The 19,480-nt window shown below is 34.3% G+C and overlaps 1 protein-coding gene across 32 annotated transcripts in view; it reads left to right on the top strand.

Moving 5' to 3' along the window:
• MCTP1 (multiple C2 and transmembrane domain containing 1) overlaps positions 1-19,480 on the top strand; it is a 721,660-nt gene that overhangs the window by 470,071 nt on the left and 232,109 nt on the right. For 19 of the 32 annotated variants that reach the window (XM_086413150.1, XM_086413146.1, XM_086413153.1 and 16 more), the window contains exons 5-6: positions 1,856-1,961; positions 10,453-10,491. In XM_086413150.1, coding sequence (XP_086269276.1) covers positions 1,856-1,961; positions 10,453-10,491 — 145 coding nt within the window. The remainder of the gene's footprint in view (positions 1-1,855; positions 1,962-10,452; positions 10,492-19,480) is intronic. The other 13 variants (XM_086413169.1, XM_086413151.1, XM_086413144.1 and 10 more) reach the window with 1 other exon arrangement.

Here is a 19,480-nt window from a genome sequence, read left to right as displayed (position 1 = left end):
TACTCTTGCCTGGAGAATCCCATGGACAGTCCCTGGGCTACACTCCATGGGGTCGCAAGGGCCAGACACAACTTAGTGACTAAACCACCACTGTTCATTGTTTTAAAGTATGTTTATAATGTATATCAAGCAAATTATATGTTATATTTTCCTCTTCTCCTGCTCATCTGTTTACTTTAATTATACTCTACCTAGAAGGGTGGGATGGGTGGGGGTTGGACGAAGGCTCAAAAGGGAGGGAATATACATATACTTGGAGCTGATTCACGTTGTTGTATGGCAGAAACCAACACAACTCGTAAAGCAGTTATCCTTCAATTAAAAATACATTTTAAAAGGTCATACTCCTGGTTTAAAGAAAATTCTGAAGACCTAAAAGGAAGGTAGAGGTCAATAAATGACCCTCATTTAGTTGTTGGACTCAAATTTGTAGAAAATAGCTACTCTTGCTTACAGGTTTCTCTGTACTTCCTTCTGGTACTTTCTTGGCCTTTCCAGTAACTCCATGACCTTTTAGAGCCCCATGAAAGACTGAATGTGTGAACCCAGTTATCCATTTGGCCCATGATTTTATTGGATAACTTAATAGGTTGATGGTATTTTAATAATAAAAACTATGCCAGGAAATTAAAGGAAGGCAAAATTACTTTTCTTCTTAAAAATAATAAATTGTTGATATAAGATATACTTTGGTTTATTCATTTAATGACTGTTTATAACCTTTTTAATATTATATATATATTTTTTTAATTGAAACATAATTGACATACAATGTAGGTTTCAGGTATACAGCATTGTGGTTTGACATTTATAGGCATTACAAAATGATTCCAATAAATGTAGTAACCATCTTTCATCATACAAAGTTATTACAACATTGTTGAGTATATTTTCTGTGCTGTACATTACATCCCCTGTATTTATTTAATGAATGTAAGTTTATGTATCTTAATCCCCTTCATCTATTTGATCTGTTCCCCTGCTCCCTCCCTTCTAGCAACCGTTTGTTCTGTGTATCTATGAGTCTGTTTCTGTTTTGTTTTGTTTGTTCATTTGTTTTGTTTTGTTTTAGATTCAGCACATAACTGAAATCATACAGTATTTGTCTTTGTGTGACTTAATTCACTTAGCATAATACCCTCCAAGTCCATCCATATTGTTGCAAATGGCACGGTTTCGCTATTTTTATGGCTGAGTAGTATTCCTTTGCATATGCATACCACATCTTATTTATCCATTCATCTGTTGGTGGAGACTTTGGTTGCTTCCATACCTTGGCTATTGTAAACAATGCTACAATAAACATAGGAGTGCCTGTATCTCTTCCAATTAGTATTTTTGTTTTCTTTGGATAGATACCCAGGCAGGAGTGGAACTGCCTGATCATCTGGTAGTTCTATTTTTAATTATTTGTGGAACCCCCATACCATTTTCCATAATGGCCTCGCCAATTTAAATTTCCACTAACAATGTACAAGTGTTTCTTTTTCTCTACAATCTCACCAACCCTTATTTGTTGCTTCTTTGGTAATTGCCATTCTGACAGGTGTGAGGTGATATCTCATTGTACTTTGCTTTGTATTTCCCTAATAATTAGTGGTTTTTGAGGATTGTTTTGTGTGTCTGTTGGCCATATGCATGTCCCTTCTTGCAAACATGTCTGTTTAGGTCCTCTGCCCATTTTTAAATCCAATTGCTTAGGGTTTTTTGATATTGAATTATATGAGTTCGTTACACATTTTGGGTATTAAACACTATTGGATGCTACCATTTGCAACTATCTTTTCACGTTCCGTAGATTGCCTTTTGCTACTGGTTTCCTGCATGCTCAATATCTTAACATTTTATATCATAGGCCCACGGATGTGACCTTAACACTGAAAGATCCCCATTATCCTGACCATGATCTTGGAATCATTTTGCTCTCAGTCATCCTTACCCCTAAAGAAGGAGAACATGTGGTAAGTTCCCGCAGAGTCTGGTTGTAGCTTTCTTGCTCCTGCTTGTTTGAATGTTGTTAGCCTTCTCTGAACACAGAGGTAATATTAAAGAGAAGCAGCGTAAGAAAGTCTGGCCTTTTCTTTGTTTCTATGAGTATCTTGTGTATCAGCAGTCTAGGTGTATCGCGTCTTTTGAATTCAAATTTCTTATTCTGTTCTCTAGGTCAGGACCTCTTCCTGTAAATAAGAGACATATTTGCATGTTTTATCATAATTTTATTTTCCAATTTCAGATATGTTATATTGTAGCGAACGGTGATATTCACTCAGGGATTATATTTACTGGTGAATTGAATATTTTGAATTCCACCTAGAGATACCCAGAGCCTACTGTTTTGATTGTACTGTCAAATGTACCATAACAAAGAAAATGAGGTGAAATTACAATAGAATTTCTGCTTTCTGGTATTTGTTTGATGAATGATAAGTGAGTACTTTTCATCTTCTTGGTGGGCTTCCAATATTGGCAGTACCAATTTTCTAGCCTTGGCTGTCTGTACTTCCTTGCACACCATGCTACTAGGAGAAACTGACAAGAGATACAGGAACTCCAGCACTGTTGAAGCGACGGTAAAAAAAAAATATACATGCAGGTTTGACCTGCATCGATATGCTTGCCAGTACACTTTCTGCCTCAATTTACCAAAGATTATTTATTAGACTCAGGGTACTTTCATGTACTAAGGGCTATTCTCATTAATTCTGATTGCAACACATTTTAAGAGTAGACATATTTAATAAGTTTTAGGCAAATTTAAACACTCTTTTTCAGCAATGTGTGTATTGCTGTCTTAAAATAGTGCATGATTAAAGTTGGTATATGTTTTCTACTGGAAAGGTATTAATATTATTGGCATTTTCCCCTAGATTGTAAGTAAATATAGCGAGTTACAGTTTCAAATGGGGAAGCGTTTTAAACTCATTGAGAAACTCACCTTTTGCAATGGACTTTTCTCTATCCTTTTTAAAATTAAACAGTGAGCATACCTATTCATATATAATATTTGTTAAGTATGATTTAAGTCTCTATACTTTATTCAGTGAGGAAGAAAATGTTCTTTTTGAACAAGTGCTATCTGATAATAGCTACATTGAGAACTTAGCAGGGTGAAAGAATGTATGTACGTTCATAGGCATAGTCTTTTGTGGGCAAATGAAAGGGTAGGTGATGTTTTTTCACAGAGAACATTTATAAATACAATTTTGAAAGTCACCAATTCAGAATATAATATTTCACCCAGTATAAACCAAGGAGTATATCCTATCTGGCTAGTCCATACACAGGAATAAAGTATAAATATTCATTTATTCTTTTATTCAAATTAATCTGGTATTCATCAGGAACCTGCTATGAGCTAAATCCTATGCTAGACCCTTGATCTTCCCTGCTGGCTCAGTGGTAAAGAATCTGCCTGCCAACGCAGGAGATGCAGGTTCGATCCCTGGGTTGGGAAAGATCTCCTGGAAAAGGAAATGGCAACCCACTCCAGTGTTCTTGCCTGGGAAATCCCAGACAGAGAAGCCCGGCAGACTATAGCCCGTGGGGATGCTAAAGAATCAGGCACAACTTAGCAACTAAAACAGCAACAACACGCTAGACCTTTAGGATTCAGTAGAGCTGAAATGCAGTGGAGAGCTCAGAAATCAAACGATCCCAGAAGGAGATGTAAAATGACAGCTGTTTTAAGTGCCATGAAAGAGCAGTGACGTGCTGCTGTAGAGAAAACAGAGGTGAATTTGTTCTAGTCATGGGAACAGCATTCTCTAAAGAAGTCAAATGAGACACGAGATCTGAAGTGCGAATAGGAGTTGATAAAAGCAAAAAACAAAGAAAAAACAAAAACAGAGGAGGTATTTGAAGCAGAAGAAATAGCACAGGCAAAGGCTCTATAGTTAGGGAAACCAAGCTGCACTCCAAGAACTGAAAGAGTATTGGAGCTTAGAGAAGGGTGGAAGCAGACTGTGGGAGATCTTAGTGCATGATGACAGTCAAAGGGAGGCACCCAGACTGTGTTAGGACTGTTGGCCATGTTAAAGTTCGTGGTCTTTCCCCAAAGAGCAACGGGGAGCCATTGAAAAGTCTGTAAATGGGAAGCGGCATAATTGTATTTGCCTTTTGTTGTGTAGCTACACTGTAGAAAAGAGATGAAAGAGTAAGAATAGATGTTTGGAGACCAACTAGGAAGCTGTTTTAAAAATTCTGGTGGGAAATGATGGAGATTTGGATTAGAGTTGTCCGACGCAGAGATGGAAGGAAATGAAAAAGTTTATCTATCGGAGGTGAAATCAACAAAACTTGGTGACAGAATATTCTTGTTTGGTGATGTTTTGTTACTTTATGAAAGACAGCACTTCATAAATGAAAATAACCAAGTGCCTGAGATCTTAGGTGTCCCCAGAATATCCGAACTGGCAGTATTACTGAGGATCCAAATATATACAACTGTTTTAGTTATTCGGGTGACTTCATGATGAAAGGTCTGCTGATTTTCTACATTAAAAGAATATTTATTAAATATTTTAACATCAGACTGAGGGTTTAAGGGATCAAATTGGTATCAAGAGACTTTATGATGAAGTAGCTGAATTCTAAATTACTCAGAAATATAGCACAGGTACAGTAATTCCAGAAATCAGTTTTCCTTCAACAATTCTTGCAAAAATCCTTCCATCTCCATTGCTGCTCAAACATATTTAGGCACCATTTCTTTCTAACTAGGAAAAATCATTTTAGAATATGACAGTGCCTGGTTACTTATCATCAGTGGTTTATCAAACATGAATAGGAAATGAAACAGGGTATACGAAACTGTTAACGTATCAGAAACCTGGTATTGTTAATTATCTTTTCTTCGTTTTCCTTTCTCCTCATTGTATCTGTCCAGCCACATTCTCCCTTAACATTTCAAGATTCTTCTTGAAATCTTCATGCCATTTTCTTGATTCAGATCTTTTTGGCTAACTTAGTTTTATGGAAGAAATCTTTTACTGCCAAGTAGTTTTCCTTTGTTGCCTTACTTTATACCTCCAAATAGCACTAGATTGTTTCTGCTGCAGCAACTGAAAACCAATGTCTTTCCCTTCCCATTTTGGATACTCTGTCCTCTGCACCAGAGAAGCAAGTGGCTTATCAGCACCCAGTGCCTCAGAAAAGGCACAGTGGGTGCAGCCTGTACCGGAGACGGCCTCTGGCTGGTAAAGCCCGTCTTGACCTCAGCAACACCCGAGAAGCAGGAAGAAGGGTGACCTGGAGGACCTGGTCCTCCTTGTGGTTGGACCGATAGCTGGGAGCTTGGAGTTGGTTATTGAGAAGCAGCTGGGTTAGGGGCAGGGGAGGAAGCATGAAAGGTCCCCTATAGGAAATCCTATCAGGATCTCCAATATCCTGGCTAGTCTGATTCCTAGACTGGGCTTGCGGCTTCTGTGCATATGCTTTACATGATGAAAATTTCTAACCAAGACACATGAATTAGGTGGGGAGCCACCTTTTGTTTATTTTGGTCTATATAGCAGTTCTAGAGCTGTTTATTAATTACTGTCTCTAAAATTGGTAAGCGACCCTAGTTGGGAGATTTTTGAACCTCTGAATAAATGTCATTTGTAGGCATCTATTGAATAAAACCACTTACTGGCCACCTATATGCATTATGCTAAGTTGTATAACTCCTTCTTTATTCTTCTTCTAAGTGTTCAGTGACCTCTGGCTATTTCTCTAACATGGAAATGGAAACTCCTGATGAAGGCTTTAATCTTCTCCAGCAAAGGAACATACATTCCCTCACTTGTAACCTTTGTCCCAGCAAAATATAGACTCCTGCACAGCTCACCTCCTCTCAAGTCCAAGCTTTCTCCAGCATGACTTTTCCTACCTAAAATACACTTCTACTTACTGTACTTCACCTTGACTCCATCCTATACCCTGTCCCTCCTGGTTTAAGAAATAATAATTTATAAGTATTTACAGATATTTAAAATTATTGTTTCTGCTTACCTTTCTTATGATGACTCCTCTTAGAACCTAGTCCAGCTTTCTGTACCTGGTTGATTTTCAGTGGGCTGTAGATAAATCTCAAGGAGGATTTGATGGAATGCCTCAAAGGTTCAAGGGAAAGTATTTTAAGTTTCCTTCTTCAATATTCAAATCCCTGAGGTTGTCACAAACAATATTGGAAATAATGATTTAATGTTCCTTTGGAACTCTTAAATTTTATATTGATGATAATCTGATTAAAATCAGTCTATACTGCTCGTCTCGAGATTTCTAACCATGACAATGAATTAGAAGCACATCACTGTATTTTCTTCATTTGGTAACGTGCCTAGTATTTATTGGCTAAATATATTTACCTGGAATACATTAGAAATTTCTTGGTTAAAAGCAACTCAATTATCCAGTGTACCTTCAAATTAAACTTTTAATATGCCTGAAATATATAATGTATTGCTGCAATGAAAATGACATGCTGAACTTTCACAAATTACCTAAGAATAAATCTTATTTAGAGAAATTCAAATGCATAATGCAGAAAACCAGAATCAGTTTACTAAATGCTTCATAATTCCATTTAATATTCAGAATGATGCATAGGGAAGGAATAGAGGATGATTTTGCTTTGACCTTCTCACAGCAAAATTATGAGTTCTGTTCTCTTTGATTATTAGCTCAGAAATGATCTATTTTAAGCTTTTGGAACTTAAGACTTAGTTCAAAAAGCACATGTTTATTCTTACGCCTGTGTTTATAAAACTTAACTAAATATTTTATATGGATTCACATGGAGAATGGATAGTATGAGTTTCAAGAGCCATTGACAAATAAATCCTAACCATCAGATAGGAAATAGAACATTAATGTTAAGAAATCCTATCAAAAGTGGGAAGGAATGAGTAACTGGAAACAGAGGACTTAGCATCACAAAGTTCTCAGAGTTCTAAATCAATTATCATGCCCGTGTTTAATACACTATTAATACTGACATTACGTTTCATGATCACATGGTTGCGATGAGTTCTCCTTGTATGAACAGGAGAAATTTCTCCCTGTGAGAACAGTTCTCCTTCTGGAACTCAGCAAAAAGGAAGAACAAGTTGAAAACCTTATCAGCCTACTGGATTTACTAAAGCCTGTCAAACATACAAGATCTAATTATAGCTAATTAAGAAACATACATGAGTCATAACAAAAGTATTTCATGGTTACTTATGTTAAAATCTTCTCCATTGAGTCATGATTCTTTTGTAAAAAATCTCAGTTGTGTACAGATACATATATGTATGTGTGTGTGAACAGATACATATATGTATGTATGTGTGTATGTTCATGTGTATATATACACACACACATATATATGTGTGTGTGTGTTTTAATTTTCAGTGCTGCGTGTGTGAGAAACCAAAACCTTCCTGGGGGCACGCTGATGACTTGCATGACGCAACTGTCATTTCTGCTTTGAATGCATGTCCTGTGTAGGCCCTGTAGTGTGCAGTGCATACATGTGAGTCCTATATGTGGTATTTTGGTCTGATTGTGTGTGTGAGTTCTTTCTGGCTCTTTTTCTAGCAGAGTTCAATCCACAACTTTCTTCATTGGCGAATTTGTGGAATAAAAGTGAGTTAATTTGTATTACACACTCTCTTAGATAACCTAGACCTATGGATTGGCTAAAGCTAAAAAGTAGAAAATTTTAAGAAACATATGAATTAACCTTAGTTGATCTTTAGTGAATTTATTTTTCTTGGTAGTTTATTTTTGAAAAATTTTTTAATTCTTTCATAACCTAACATTTGGGGAAAATCCATCTATAAACATAAAATACATGTGTTTTATAATATGTAGGTACCATAATATCTAGCCATTCTGTGATTTTTTATATCTATAATAGCCATGTAATTGCCTTAAAAAAATCACTGCAACAAAAGATAAAAACAAAACATGGATTGAGAATGTGAAATTTCTAAAAACCCAAAGATTCTGCAACTCTCAGAGAGTCATATTTTAATGTACTTACGCCTTTTATTGGGCTTCAAAGAGGTTGAGTTGCTAATAAAGGGTTTGAATTGTACTATGATATTAGATAATGACACTTTCAAAAACAAATTCATATGTTTCTCAGCTGAAGATCAAAGAGCAAAAACTAAATCTTGTTTTTCTAGAATTTGCTTCATCTCCTATCTTTAACATTCCCCAATCTTTCTTCTCTAATATGTCCCACAGTTAGAGAAGGTAACAATGTTAATATTGATAGTATGTCTGTTAAATTCACTTTTTAAAAACCTTTTTTACTGTTTTCAGTTTTATTGAATCTACCTTCACCCAACCATCTAAAAAACAAAAGAGAATTGGGACTGAGATACCTAAACCCACTGGTTAGCAGGTTGGATTCGCTCAATAAGCAGAAATTTTGTTATAAAATCCAGGGCCATTTTGAGAGTCATTGGATTTATAATTGAACTCTAGAGATTGAATCAGAAAATAAGGAATTAGTCCCTGTAACTGCCCAATCTTTCTATTTACACTTGGGGAAATTACTGGCCTTTTGTTTGTATCAGAATCCCAATCTGAAAAATAATACCATGCAGCTTATTGGTAAAACTGATTTTGAGAGACAGTAAAATACCAAACCTGTAGTTAGCTTTACATATAAAAGGTTAATTGCATACAGCGGTTATGAGTCAGGGCGTGTGGCTTTGCCAGGAGCAGTGAATCTGTGTAACATCGAGTGTGGCCCTGAGGTTCAACTCTTCTCGTGTTCTTAGCCATTTTTTCATAGGACAGCATTTCTTACAAAATGGAACTTTGTAAGATTCTTAAAGACTAGTTGATGATGATAAATGGCCACGAAATAAGAGATTTTAGTTTTTGATTTACTTGTCTTAATTATTCTCACCTGATTTGACTCAAGAACTTGTCCCTAGGAATTACCATTCTTTGTTCATTGAAACTCTTTCTGAGAAAGTTGAACATGTGCAGTATGACTCCTAACTGGGACAGTTTTGATAAACTTGGCATACCATGAAAGTATTTCATACTCAGTTGACTTTAATGGTGAGAAGAATGTGGTGGTGGTGATGGCGATGATCATGGTGGTGATGACAATGACAATACTCATTTGTCATCAACCACAAACATCTGTTAAACACCCATCTCCACAGCCCAATGGTGGGTTTTGCTGCTTCAGAATAAGTTGGACATTAATAATTAGAAAAAAATATAATACTTTGCAGTTCATGACTCCATTTGAAAAAAATAGGGAACCAGTGTAAACTTGGGAAATCTACTTCTCTTCCATATTTTGGTTAATATTTAACTCAGAGTGTATATAGAGAGAATATAATCCATAAAACCACTGTCTACGTAAAAGCGGGATATAGCCTTATCTTTGACAATTTTATGATTTTTTCTCATTTCCTATGCTAGAACTTCTACATAATTCCTTTGTCTTGGTTCAAGCCAAAGGTTGACTTCTAAATGACTTAATCTTATATTAAGATCTTTCCCTTTTTGTATTTTTGTAATTTGTGAGTGGTTTCTGAAATGGTCTTGCTTTACAGTGAATTTTGCTGAAGGAGATAGAGTTCTTAAAAGGCACCAGTGCTCTTCCTTGATACACAAATACAGCTAGCATTTCTATTAACTGTATTCTTTGCTCCAAATATTCCCTAGTCCCTACTGCATCTGCCTTAAAGGTAATAATAAAGCTGAGAGTAAGGAGGTTACCCAGAAGTTAATACCTCCATGTTCATTGAGAATTTTTCCTTTTAAATGGAGAGGAAATTAAAAGTCATTGTATTTTTATGAGTTACTTTATGTGAGAGACCAATGATCTTGGGCACTCATCATGAACTTTCATGAAACTTAATGAAAACTTGAAGTCATAACACCTCTTACTATGACATGAAAAAACTTTACAGGATCTGAAATGGCTATTAGGAAGATCCACTAATAACCATCACAATATGCAGCACTTTTTCTCAGTTGAAAGCATTTGAAAACCCTGATGTAATTACAGACTAACTGGAAGCAGACACAAATCTAAGACGCCATCAATGCAACAGACTTTGAATGTGTTTAAGGAGGAAAATTATTATATACCCAGTAAAGTCATGATACATCCTTAGCCTCCACTACCAAAAGGAACAATTGCTAATTGGGAGACGCAATGCATTTTTTTCCTGTCGATAAGATATTTCAAATTTTCCATTCTATTTAAAATCTACTGTCCCATTTCTTTGTACAAAAGGATAAAGCAAATGAACTCTTACCAGAAAGACTGCTTGAATGTTAAAGGTGCTTCTTCTAGCTGTGTGTACCAGAAAAAACAATTTTTGTCTTGTGTAATTGTTGCTGGAAACCGTTTGCTGTTTAAATGTTAAGCTCCCTCCAAAAAACAATTGGCTGCCCTGACCTGTGCTTGAGTGATAAGATAATGAAAATGCTTTATTTCATTTACAGACAATGCTAATGAGGAAGAGTTGGAAAAGATCAAGTAAGGTAATGCTTAGCATGTGATCTTTCAGCTTTTCTCGTTGAGAAGAACTATCAGCTGCTTTCCCAGGCTCTCTCATACCCCTTCAAACTACACCTCAGAATTTCATCACTCTTCACTTTTTTATTTTTTTCCCCATGAACTTTAAGCCAATCATGTGATGCTTTTTCAGTAAATAGAAATCACTCTGATCAATCACATCCAAACCATCCTCTTGCTAATCTTGGGTCACTTTTGAGCATCATTCTCAGCATCTGGTTTCTGTTCTGGGCACCACAGGGTCTAGAAAATGCCTTTGCTCTAGATCAGGTTTAAAATAATGGCACTAGGGTAGGGACAACTCCAGAGAGGAGGAATATCCATGTAATTTACTGTTTTCTTTCACTGAAAACCGAGTCTGAGGTTTTCTAAACTCAAAAATCCCTTTATTGCTACATCTTTGAAGTGCATAATGAGAACAGTTTTCTGTCATTGCTTCTCCTCTCACTTCAAGAAATAAATGGCAGGTGGGAACGAGAGGAGTTTATAGTTCTTGTAAGTTACCAAGCCCTGGCTCTTCCTATAACTTGTAAAATATAAAAGATCTATTCTAAGCTTCTAATCTGTTCAGTGGTGGTACCACGTACACAAATAAATGTCAAGATGAAACCGACTTTTGTATGACTACTCCTTGGAATAAATCTAAAGGATTTTATTTGTAAAGATCATTTTTGCTCAGATTTCTATTTTACAAAATTGGTACTCCTTTTGAATAGTGACTTATTTTTTTAGACCCTGGAACATAACAATCTTTTTTCTTCCATTCTGATTGAATCATGCTATTATTTAAATTTTTCTTTAATTTTGTCACTTTCATTATCGTGAATTAAGAAAGTACTTATAGCAACATGATTATTTATGGTAATGTCTTAATTTGCTTTAACCAGAATTTCTTACTGTAAAAACTTTCTTTCCGGTTATTGTAGAATTAGCAGCCAAAAGATAATTTGGATCATAAAAAGGTCAGGTCCATGTTAAAAATCACCTTTATCATTTTAATAAAATTAAAAACATTTAATTTTAAAACATTAAAAACATTGCCAAATATTTCTCACCTAGTGTTCACTAGGTTTTCTCCTGGCCAAAATAAAATTTCAAAAATCTTAAGGAAATATTTGCACTGTTCATATTTGTATTACACTTTTTTCTTTGTAATTATACTTCAAAATTAGTATTATATTAAAGATATATATGTTTAAAAATTTATGTAACTTGACTTTCTTCATTATGTGTCTTCATTATACTATATCTGTGTAAAAACATTATAATCCATTAATATATAGCAATATCTCTCTTCCAGTTGTAGTTAAGATATAATGCTAGAGCAAGATATTATATAGTTTTGAGTATTAACTAGAAGGAGTAATCTATTTTATTGTAATATAAAAGAAGAAAGATTCTTCTTTAAATAGTTTATCTAATTAATATTTAAATTTAGTTTTAAAGATAAATTAAGCCAACATAAATCCATTTTTTTGATCCACAAAAAATAATAAACATCTATTCTTTACTATTTTCATATCTAAACTTCTTAGAGTTTTTAAGCATTAACAATCCAATTGTACATTCAAACTGGTATATTTTCTAGCTTGACACTGATGATACAGAACTCCCTGTATCTAACTGCACTCATTGGGGTACTTGGTAGATTATTTTTAGTGTATATAATAATATAGCTTTGGGGTTTTTAGCCTGAGGGATTTTCAGTTTTATAAAATTTCATGGGGACAGTGAATGCTGAGTAGAAGAAAATCATTTTTTTTCCTATGAGAACATACTGAATACCTGATAATTCATTCAAATTGTCACTGTCCCTTAAAATATGTGCCATATTCATCTTAGTGTTACAAGAGCAGAGTGTTAAATTGAAAATCCAGGGAAAGTTTGAAATTTCAGTTACCACCTCGTCCGCTCTCCTTAACACACAAGGAGACTGCTTCCCCCAGTTCTTTCCTCCAGGGATTGAAGGAGCAAGGATGGTGCTCAAGTAAATAGTCCTTCCTGAGAAACGAAGGGACAAATGACTGTGCTGTGTAGTTATGAGTTGCCGTGTTGTGCAAACGCATCCCTTTTCTAATGATTTCTGTGTTTTCCCTGTAAAGATTCCTGTGTAAGTAAAGATTTTTCCTCTCTTATTTTTGGAAAGAGGATGTAATTTATTTGGATGACTCTTGAATACAGGTATTTTTACATATGATATAACTGTACTCAAAGTCAAAGGTGAATTTTTCATAGAAACAGGTCATTTTCTTCTTTGGAATCTTGGTTTATGGGACTGAGATCTGCTTTTTTATAGACAGGCTTCAGTCTGTTTTTAAGCCCCCTTGGTGCCTGGCGTGCTGCGATTCATGGGGTCGCAAAGAGTTGGACACGACTGAGCGACTGATCTGATCTGATCTGATCTGGTGAAGATAAGATCTGAGAATTATACACTTTGTGGCAAAGACTTACATATAGTCAGATAATGTTGTTAGATAATTTCTCCAATATGGAGTTCTCCTTTGCTTATTTTCTTTTTATTTTCAGAAATGATATAAGCATGGAAGCGGGGTGAGGAAGAGCTAAAATGGCATTGTTATTTTTTTTTAATATGCACATCTCCTCAGTGTATACGTTCATCAGCTCAGGGAATTTCTCATTATTTAAATATCTGCTCATTTTCATTGTCTTGCCAATGGCCGATTCTTTCAATAGAAATCTCATTATTTGTGAAACTCACATAATGTGGGGCTGTATTTACTATTGAAAGCAAGAGAGGTGAAGAGCCGACTTGATAGAGAATTTGTAATTATAGTTCAGGACAGATTTAGATATTATTTGGAATATCTGTGTTACCATCTAATAATGAATAGGGAAAAACTATGCCTAAACTTACCTCTGGAAAGGAAGAGTGTTAAAATAGGTGTTATATTTGAACTGTATGTTAACCAGTAAACAATTATGAATTCCATAGTATTTCCTTTTCTGAGGATAGTAGCATCCTGTAATACACTCCTTCTGGTTTTTCCACAAGACATACTTTCCACTGTGCACATTTCTAATTCTTCCCACACTAAGCTTTTGTAGGAAAATATTATTTTAAGAAGAAAGGGATCGATAACTCCCTAAACTTGGACAATTGGATAATTATCCTGGCCAAAGTTTTCTATGTAGGTGGCAAGATGCATTTTGGCAGAGAAATGGTGATGCTTTGAGTTATTGTAATGTTTTATTCTTTAGAAGAAGCTTATCATTGATAATTTATTCTAAGGCTAAATTATTCAACAAGAAAGCTTCATGAGCGCAGAAGAGAAGGTGTATATGAATTTTGTGAATTCATTTTGTGGGGTCAAACAAAAAAATAGAAAATCAATAATGAAATAATTGCCTCTGTCAGATGGCAAGCAGAAATGATTTTATACCACATTGTGTGTCTGCGTGTGTTTTAACATGGAAGAATGAGTTTATCAGTGAGAGTAATAATGAACTTATGCTTTCAATAAATCACTTTAATTCTATGAGAAATAACCATTGTGATATAAAGATGTACACATTGCAATTTCTGTTCTCAACAATAACAGTTTAAAATTGTTTTAAGAAGAGTTCATCCTTTGAATAATATGACTATGTGATGACGTCTCATTAGCATATCTTCTGTTACTTGATAGCTTATTTTTTAGTAATATCTTTTTTATAAAGATTTTATTTTAATCACTTAGCATAATTTTAATGAACTATAAAACACTTTATTCACTGGTTGAATGAGGCAATTTATAATAAGACTTTTGGCAAGGATATTGTTAATTTAAACTAGAGAACACTTTCAACTCTAAGTCTGCAGGGCGTAGTTAAACCTGACACCTTGGATGACACATTAAAAATGCATCAGTGAAAACCTCTAAGTGCTTTAATTTAAGAAATGGTAGAGAAACAGATTAACACATTTTTAAGTATCTCACACAGTCAGTCAGACATGGTGGGGAAAAAAGTCATTATTTAACAATTACCATGTCCTTTTCATAAAGACCTCATATCCTGATAATAAATAGAGGGTGATCTTTAAAAAGTTGCAAAAATGAAAATTTTAATGATTTTTTACTTTCTCAACTGTGAATGACCAAAATGGCTTTTCTTTGGTGTCTCATTTCTAATGATTATGTATATGTCTTTGAAAAATTAAATGCTGACATGTATTTGAAGGAAATATAAAATTCTTTTAAAAATTCTTACTCTTCTACTATCTGTACTTCCAAATTTTTCTTATTTGGAAGTTCTATAAAGTCAACATTATAATTAAGACTTCCAAGAGTCTGCAATACAACAATAAACAAAGGGTGAATTGCATGAACATTTGTATTATAAAGGACTGTATTTTTATCTGAATTAATTATACTCCTAAAATTCATAATAAGTTTATTTAAAATAGAGATATCATAATGCCAGTAAATATTGGATTATCGCCTCAAAATACATGAAGCTGTAATTAAATTTTATATTGAGATGACTTTTTTTTCTTGCTGTTTCTGACATTGTTTTCACAGAGGTATAATATATCATACATTTTTATGTATTGTAATTCATAACTACAGGGATTTGCTATAACAAGAGCATTACATTTATTTGACCCCTCATGTTGTATTTTTAAAATGTTGGGAGTCCTTTGGGGAGAATCTGGATGAGCTGGCACAAAGTGAAATGCCAAAATGTAATCTTAAGGAGAAAGTGGATTCCATGACGCCTTGTGCTAGCTCTAAGATGTGTGATTGTGGGAACATAGATTGGCTTTCACATTGCTAACGTGTGCTACCAAGTGAGCTCTCTGAACCCTTTCTGGACTGATCAAAGAGAGGGAACTGACATAGCTTGACTCCAGGATGATGAAGGTTCATTCACAGATTACATGGCCTTTTAATTCAAAGATTCATATGTATGTACATATAATGTATCTAACATGTATATGTTAGATACAGATATATGTGTGTATGTGTGTGTGTTTATAGAGTGTGCCTGGGAGGAGATTTATTGGTTTTAAAGCCCCCAAAATGTCTACAGTGAAAGTAAATCATAATTTTTTAAGGACTGGTTGACAAGCCCTGGTTGACAATGCATGTATTTATATATATATATATATATATATATATATATGTATATGTTAGATACACACACACACACACACACATGTACGAGAAAGACTCCAGGTAAAATTTCTAAAAAGAATAAAAGACAAAGCAGGGCCGGGCTTCCGCTATAGAGTAGGTCCTCTGGGGAGCTGACATTGCCTCTTTCCCTTCAACAATATTTAAAAGGACAATGGGCATTGCAGAGGGATTATATTTATGTTTAATGAGTACAAATGATATGAACATCTATTTGAGGAACCAAGAAAACAAAAAAATAGTGTTTCAGTGTTCGCTTCTACTTCCTTCACATTCCTGTGTTCACTAACATGTCGATAGGCTTAGTCAACTTGATGGAGGCATCTGAGAATCGCAGCTTTGGTAACTAGACTCCAGTGTGACTAGGAAAGTCTATGAAAATTATTTACTTATGCACTTACTCATTTTTCACCTCTTAAATGCCCAAGGAAGTGGGCAAGGAGGTAAGAGGAAATTATGCACCTATAAAAACATGCTGTGTAATAATAATACTACCTGACTTGACTTTTACATCAGAATCTCATACTTCAAAACTTCCAATCTACTGTGAATGTTTTGAGTATCATAGAATTACTGTACTAAAATAACATGCAATGTGTTTAAAGGCCTCTACAATTTAAGGCCAATAAAAGATATCACTTTTAATGAGTTCAATGGCTATTCTTGCTTGTCTGATGGCAAAGTCATTAAATCTTTCTATGATTTATTTTATATAGAAATAAATAGAAATATTATATTTATATATACTTGTATACATATAAATATTTTCTATTAAACATTTAATATATATAAATAGTTTCATACTTTAATATGAAAGAAACATCATCATATTCATTTGTTGGGGAAAAATTGAGCATCCAGTTTTATTTCTCTGAGAAAAAGAATCCATCTTCTAGATTGTTTAAATTAAAATCACATTAACTTTTAGATTAATAGTAGAATTTTTTATCTTGGAGGAGAAACTTTCTTAGTATGCATTGAATTTTTTGGAGGCAAAAAAAAGTAGATTTAAAAAAGATGGATCTTGCTTCCTTAATAAATTCAAAAACTCAACAGGAATAGTTCAACAGTTCATCATTCAGAATAACTTCAATAATTTTCCTTTTATTTGCTTGACACCTATGGTTTTTATTCTGTTTCCTTTTGTTGTTATTTTATAATTTTAGCATTTTTAAAGTAGCACTTTCCTTCACTTACCAAAGTCTTGTCTTGGCAGAGACTGAAGTGTAACTAAATATCTGTAATTAAGACTTAAGACAAGTCTTCTCTGGAATTCATAACGAGTTTATTCCGCTTTTCTTGCCTTCCACAATAAAATCACCACTTTCTGTTTATTATCGTAAAACAGGTGTATCATTATTATTGTTTTTTGTTATTTTTATTATTAGAAATTCTAGTGAAAAAAAAGTCTTGGCTAATCTACTGTGAATTTTATATTCATCAGAGCTACAAGTGGCATAAGGGTCCACAGGAAAATTAACTTGTTTTATTTGAAATAAAGACCTAAATTTACATGAGAATGTAGGTTGTAAAATCAAATATAAATTTTAGTTGGTTAATAATGACAGAAGTAATTAAATATGACATAAAAAGCACAGCCCAAGGACTTCAGTGGATCCAAATGTGATGAGTATTTTGTTTCTCAAATTTTAACAGAGAAACCTAAGTTCTCAACCATAAAAATCCCTCCCTACCCCCACCAACTCATCAATCTTATTTTGTTCTTTGCATACTAATCACATAATTAGGTCATTGTCCCTGATGTTCATCTGGGGAAGAACAGAGAGTAGGAATTGGTGCAGTTTCAGTATTAGGTCACCTTAGACCACTTAGGCTTCCCTCATAGCTCAGTTGGTAAAAAATCTGCCTGCAGTGCAGGAGACGCCAGTTCAATTCCTGGGTTGGGAAGATCCGCTGGAGAAGGGATAGGCTACCCACTCCAGTATACTTGGGCTTCTCTTGTGGTTCAGCTGGTAAAAATCTGCCTAAGTGCTTCCCTGGTGGCTCAGATGGTAAAGAATCTGCCTGCAATACAGGAGACTCAGGTTTGATCTCTGTGTTGGGAAGATCCCCTGAAGAAGGGAATGGTTACTCACTCCAGTAGTCTTGCCTGGAGAATCCCATGGACAGAGGAGCCTGGTGGGCCGCAGTCCATGGGATCGCAAAGAGTCGGACACGACTGAGTGACTAACACTAGACCACCTAAACTTTAAATGAAGTAACAAGATTTTTAAGTGCTAAATGGTTGTCTTAGTTGCTGTGACTGTTGAGTCTAGAGCCAAGACTTTCACATTGATTTAAGTCACCTTAACACATTTTGCATTAAGAAAAAACTCAGTGTCAGCTGGATAACTTGTTATTGACTCTGGAGAAGTGATTTTTGTCAGGAGCTTCGAGAAATAATTTCTTTAATATGATATTTTAAAATTTATCCACATTTTGTTTAGCATGCTGCTTAATTAAAAGAGATTTGGGAATCAAGGGAAAAAAAGAACTGGCAGTAGAAAAGGAAAATATGCTTCTTTTCCAGAAGCTACAATAAGGATTTTTTTGAGTTAAACAATAGCATAGCATCAAAGAAGACTGCAGTCATTTCATCTAAGTTTTGTGCTCCAATGTTCAACTGTAAGTGTATTTTGTGAAGACTTTTCTAGAAACTGATATGACAGTGTGCTAAATGTGGCAGTTGAGAACCAGTGCTATAAATGTAAATAATGTGTAACTCTGTAGTGATTGTCAAACCATGTCTTAAACTCATGACTACTTCCTGATGACCTCTCAATTACTATGCTACCTGACCAAACCAGGTGCAAGTAACTTAGGGAAATGTAATTGGTTTCATTAAGAAATAGATTTCATGTAAAAAGCACAGGTAGAGTGCATAGAGGATCTCTGATATAATTCTAGTTAAACTTAAATTATTCAGATTGCTGCACACCTTTAAGTATGTTAGTTCATTATTGCTTTCTGACATAATTTATTAGAAGGATCACTTTGAAAGGAATATATATCCTTAAGCAAATGGAATTCCAAGTGATTGACAGTCGATCAAATATTTATTGAGCACCTTCTATGTATAATCAGGTATCATGTGAGGTCCTGGACCCTACCATCTTAGGTAATAACATAAAATTGTGGAATAATCAAATAAATTACAGAACTGCTTTCTCTACGTCGGTGTCAAAGGTTGATGGTTTCCATAACTGTCATCAGTTTCCCATAATTTTACTGTAACTGTCACCCAGAGACAGGATGCTAAACATCAAAGTTTGAAGGATGCATGCAATTCAGATGTTCTCTTTAAAAGTGAGGAATTGTATTCTTGATTTCCTAAAGTCAAAATTGGTTTCACTTTTGGTTTTATAAAAGTCTGATAATTCAGCAATAAAATGTCCAATATGAATCCATTGCTTTGTTTTCAGCTAAATAGCCATCTTTCTTAGTATTCATTTATTTTTAAAATCATTTTAGGGAAGTTCCAATTAACTAATTTATATTATATATACTAAATGTTATATCGTAAAACTATGAAAATTTTAGTTAGGAATTAAGACAAATTTGACTAGGTACATGTTTATAAATAAGATTTGTGCTGTTGTTATTTTAAAATGCTCTGACAGTTTGTGACATTAAATTATCTTGTTAAAAGGAATAGATAGTATCGAATTTATTTCTGAATTTTAAAATATGTTTAAACAGTTCTATTTTCTAAAATAAAATATTAGACTCAGATACATTAATAAACTACTAATAAAGAGGTAAGTAGATTCTTTTAAAATTACAAAAATAGTCCTTTCTAAGCTTTGCTACCATTGGATTA

Source organism: Bos grunniens, chromosome 7 (assembly GCF_055505025.1).
Source record: "Bos grunniens cultivar Pamir isolate PY7600 chromosome 7, Bosgru_T2T1.0, whole genome shotgun sequence".
NCBI classification, from domain to species: domain Eukaryota; kingdom Metazoa; phylum Chordata; class Mammalia; order Artiodactyla; family Bovidae; genus Bos; species Bos grunniens.
The sequence above is the reverse complement of the archived record's forward strand: the minus strand, read 5'-3'. Positions and strand labels throughout refer to the sequence as shown.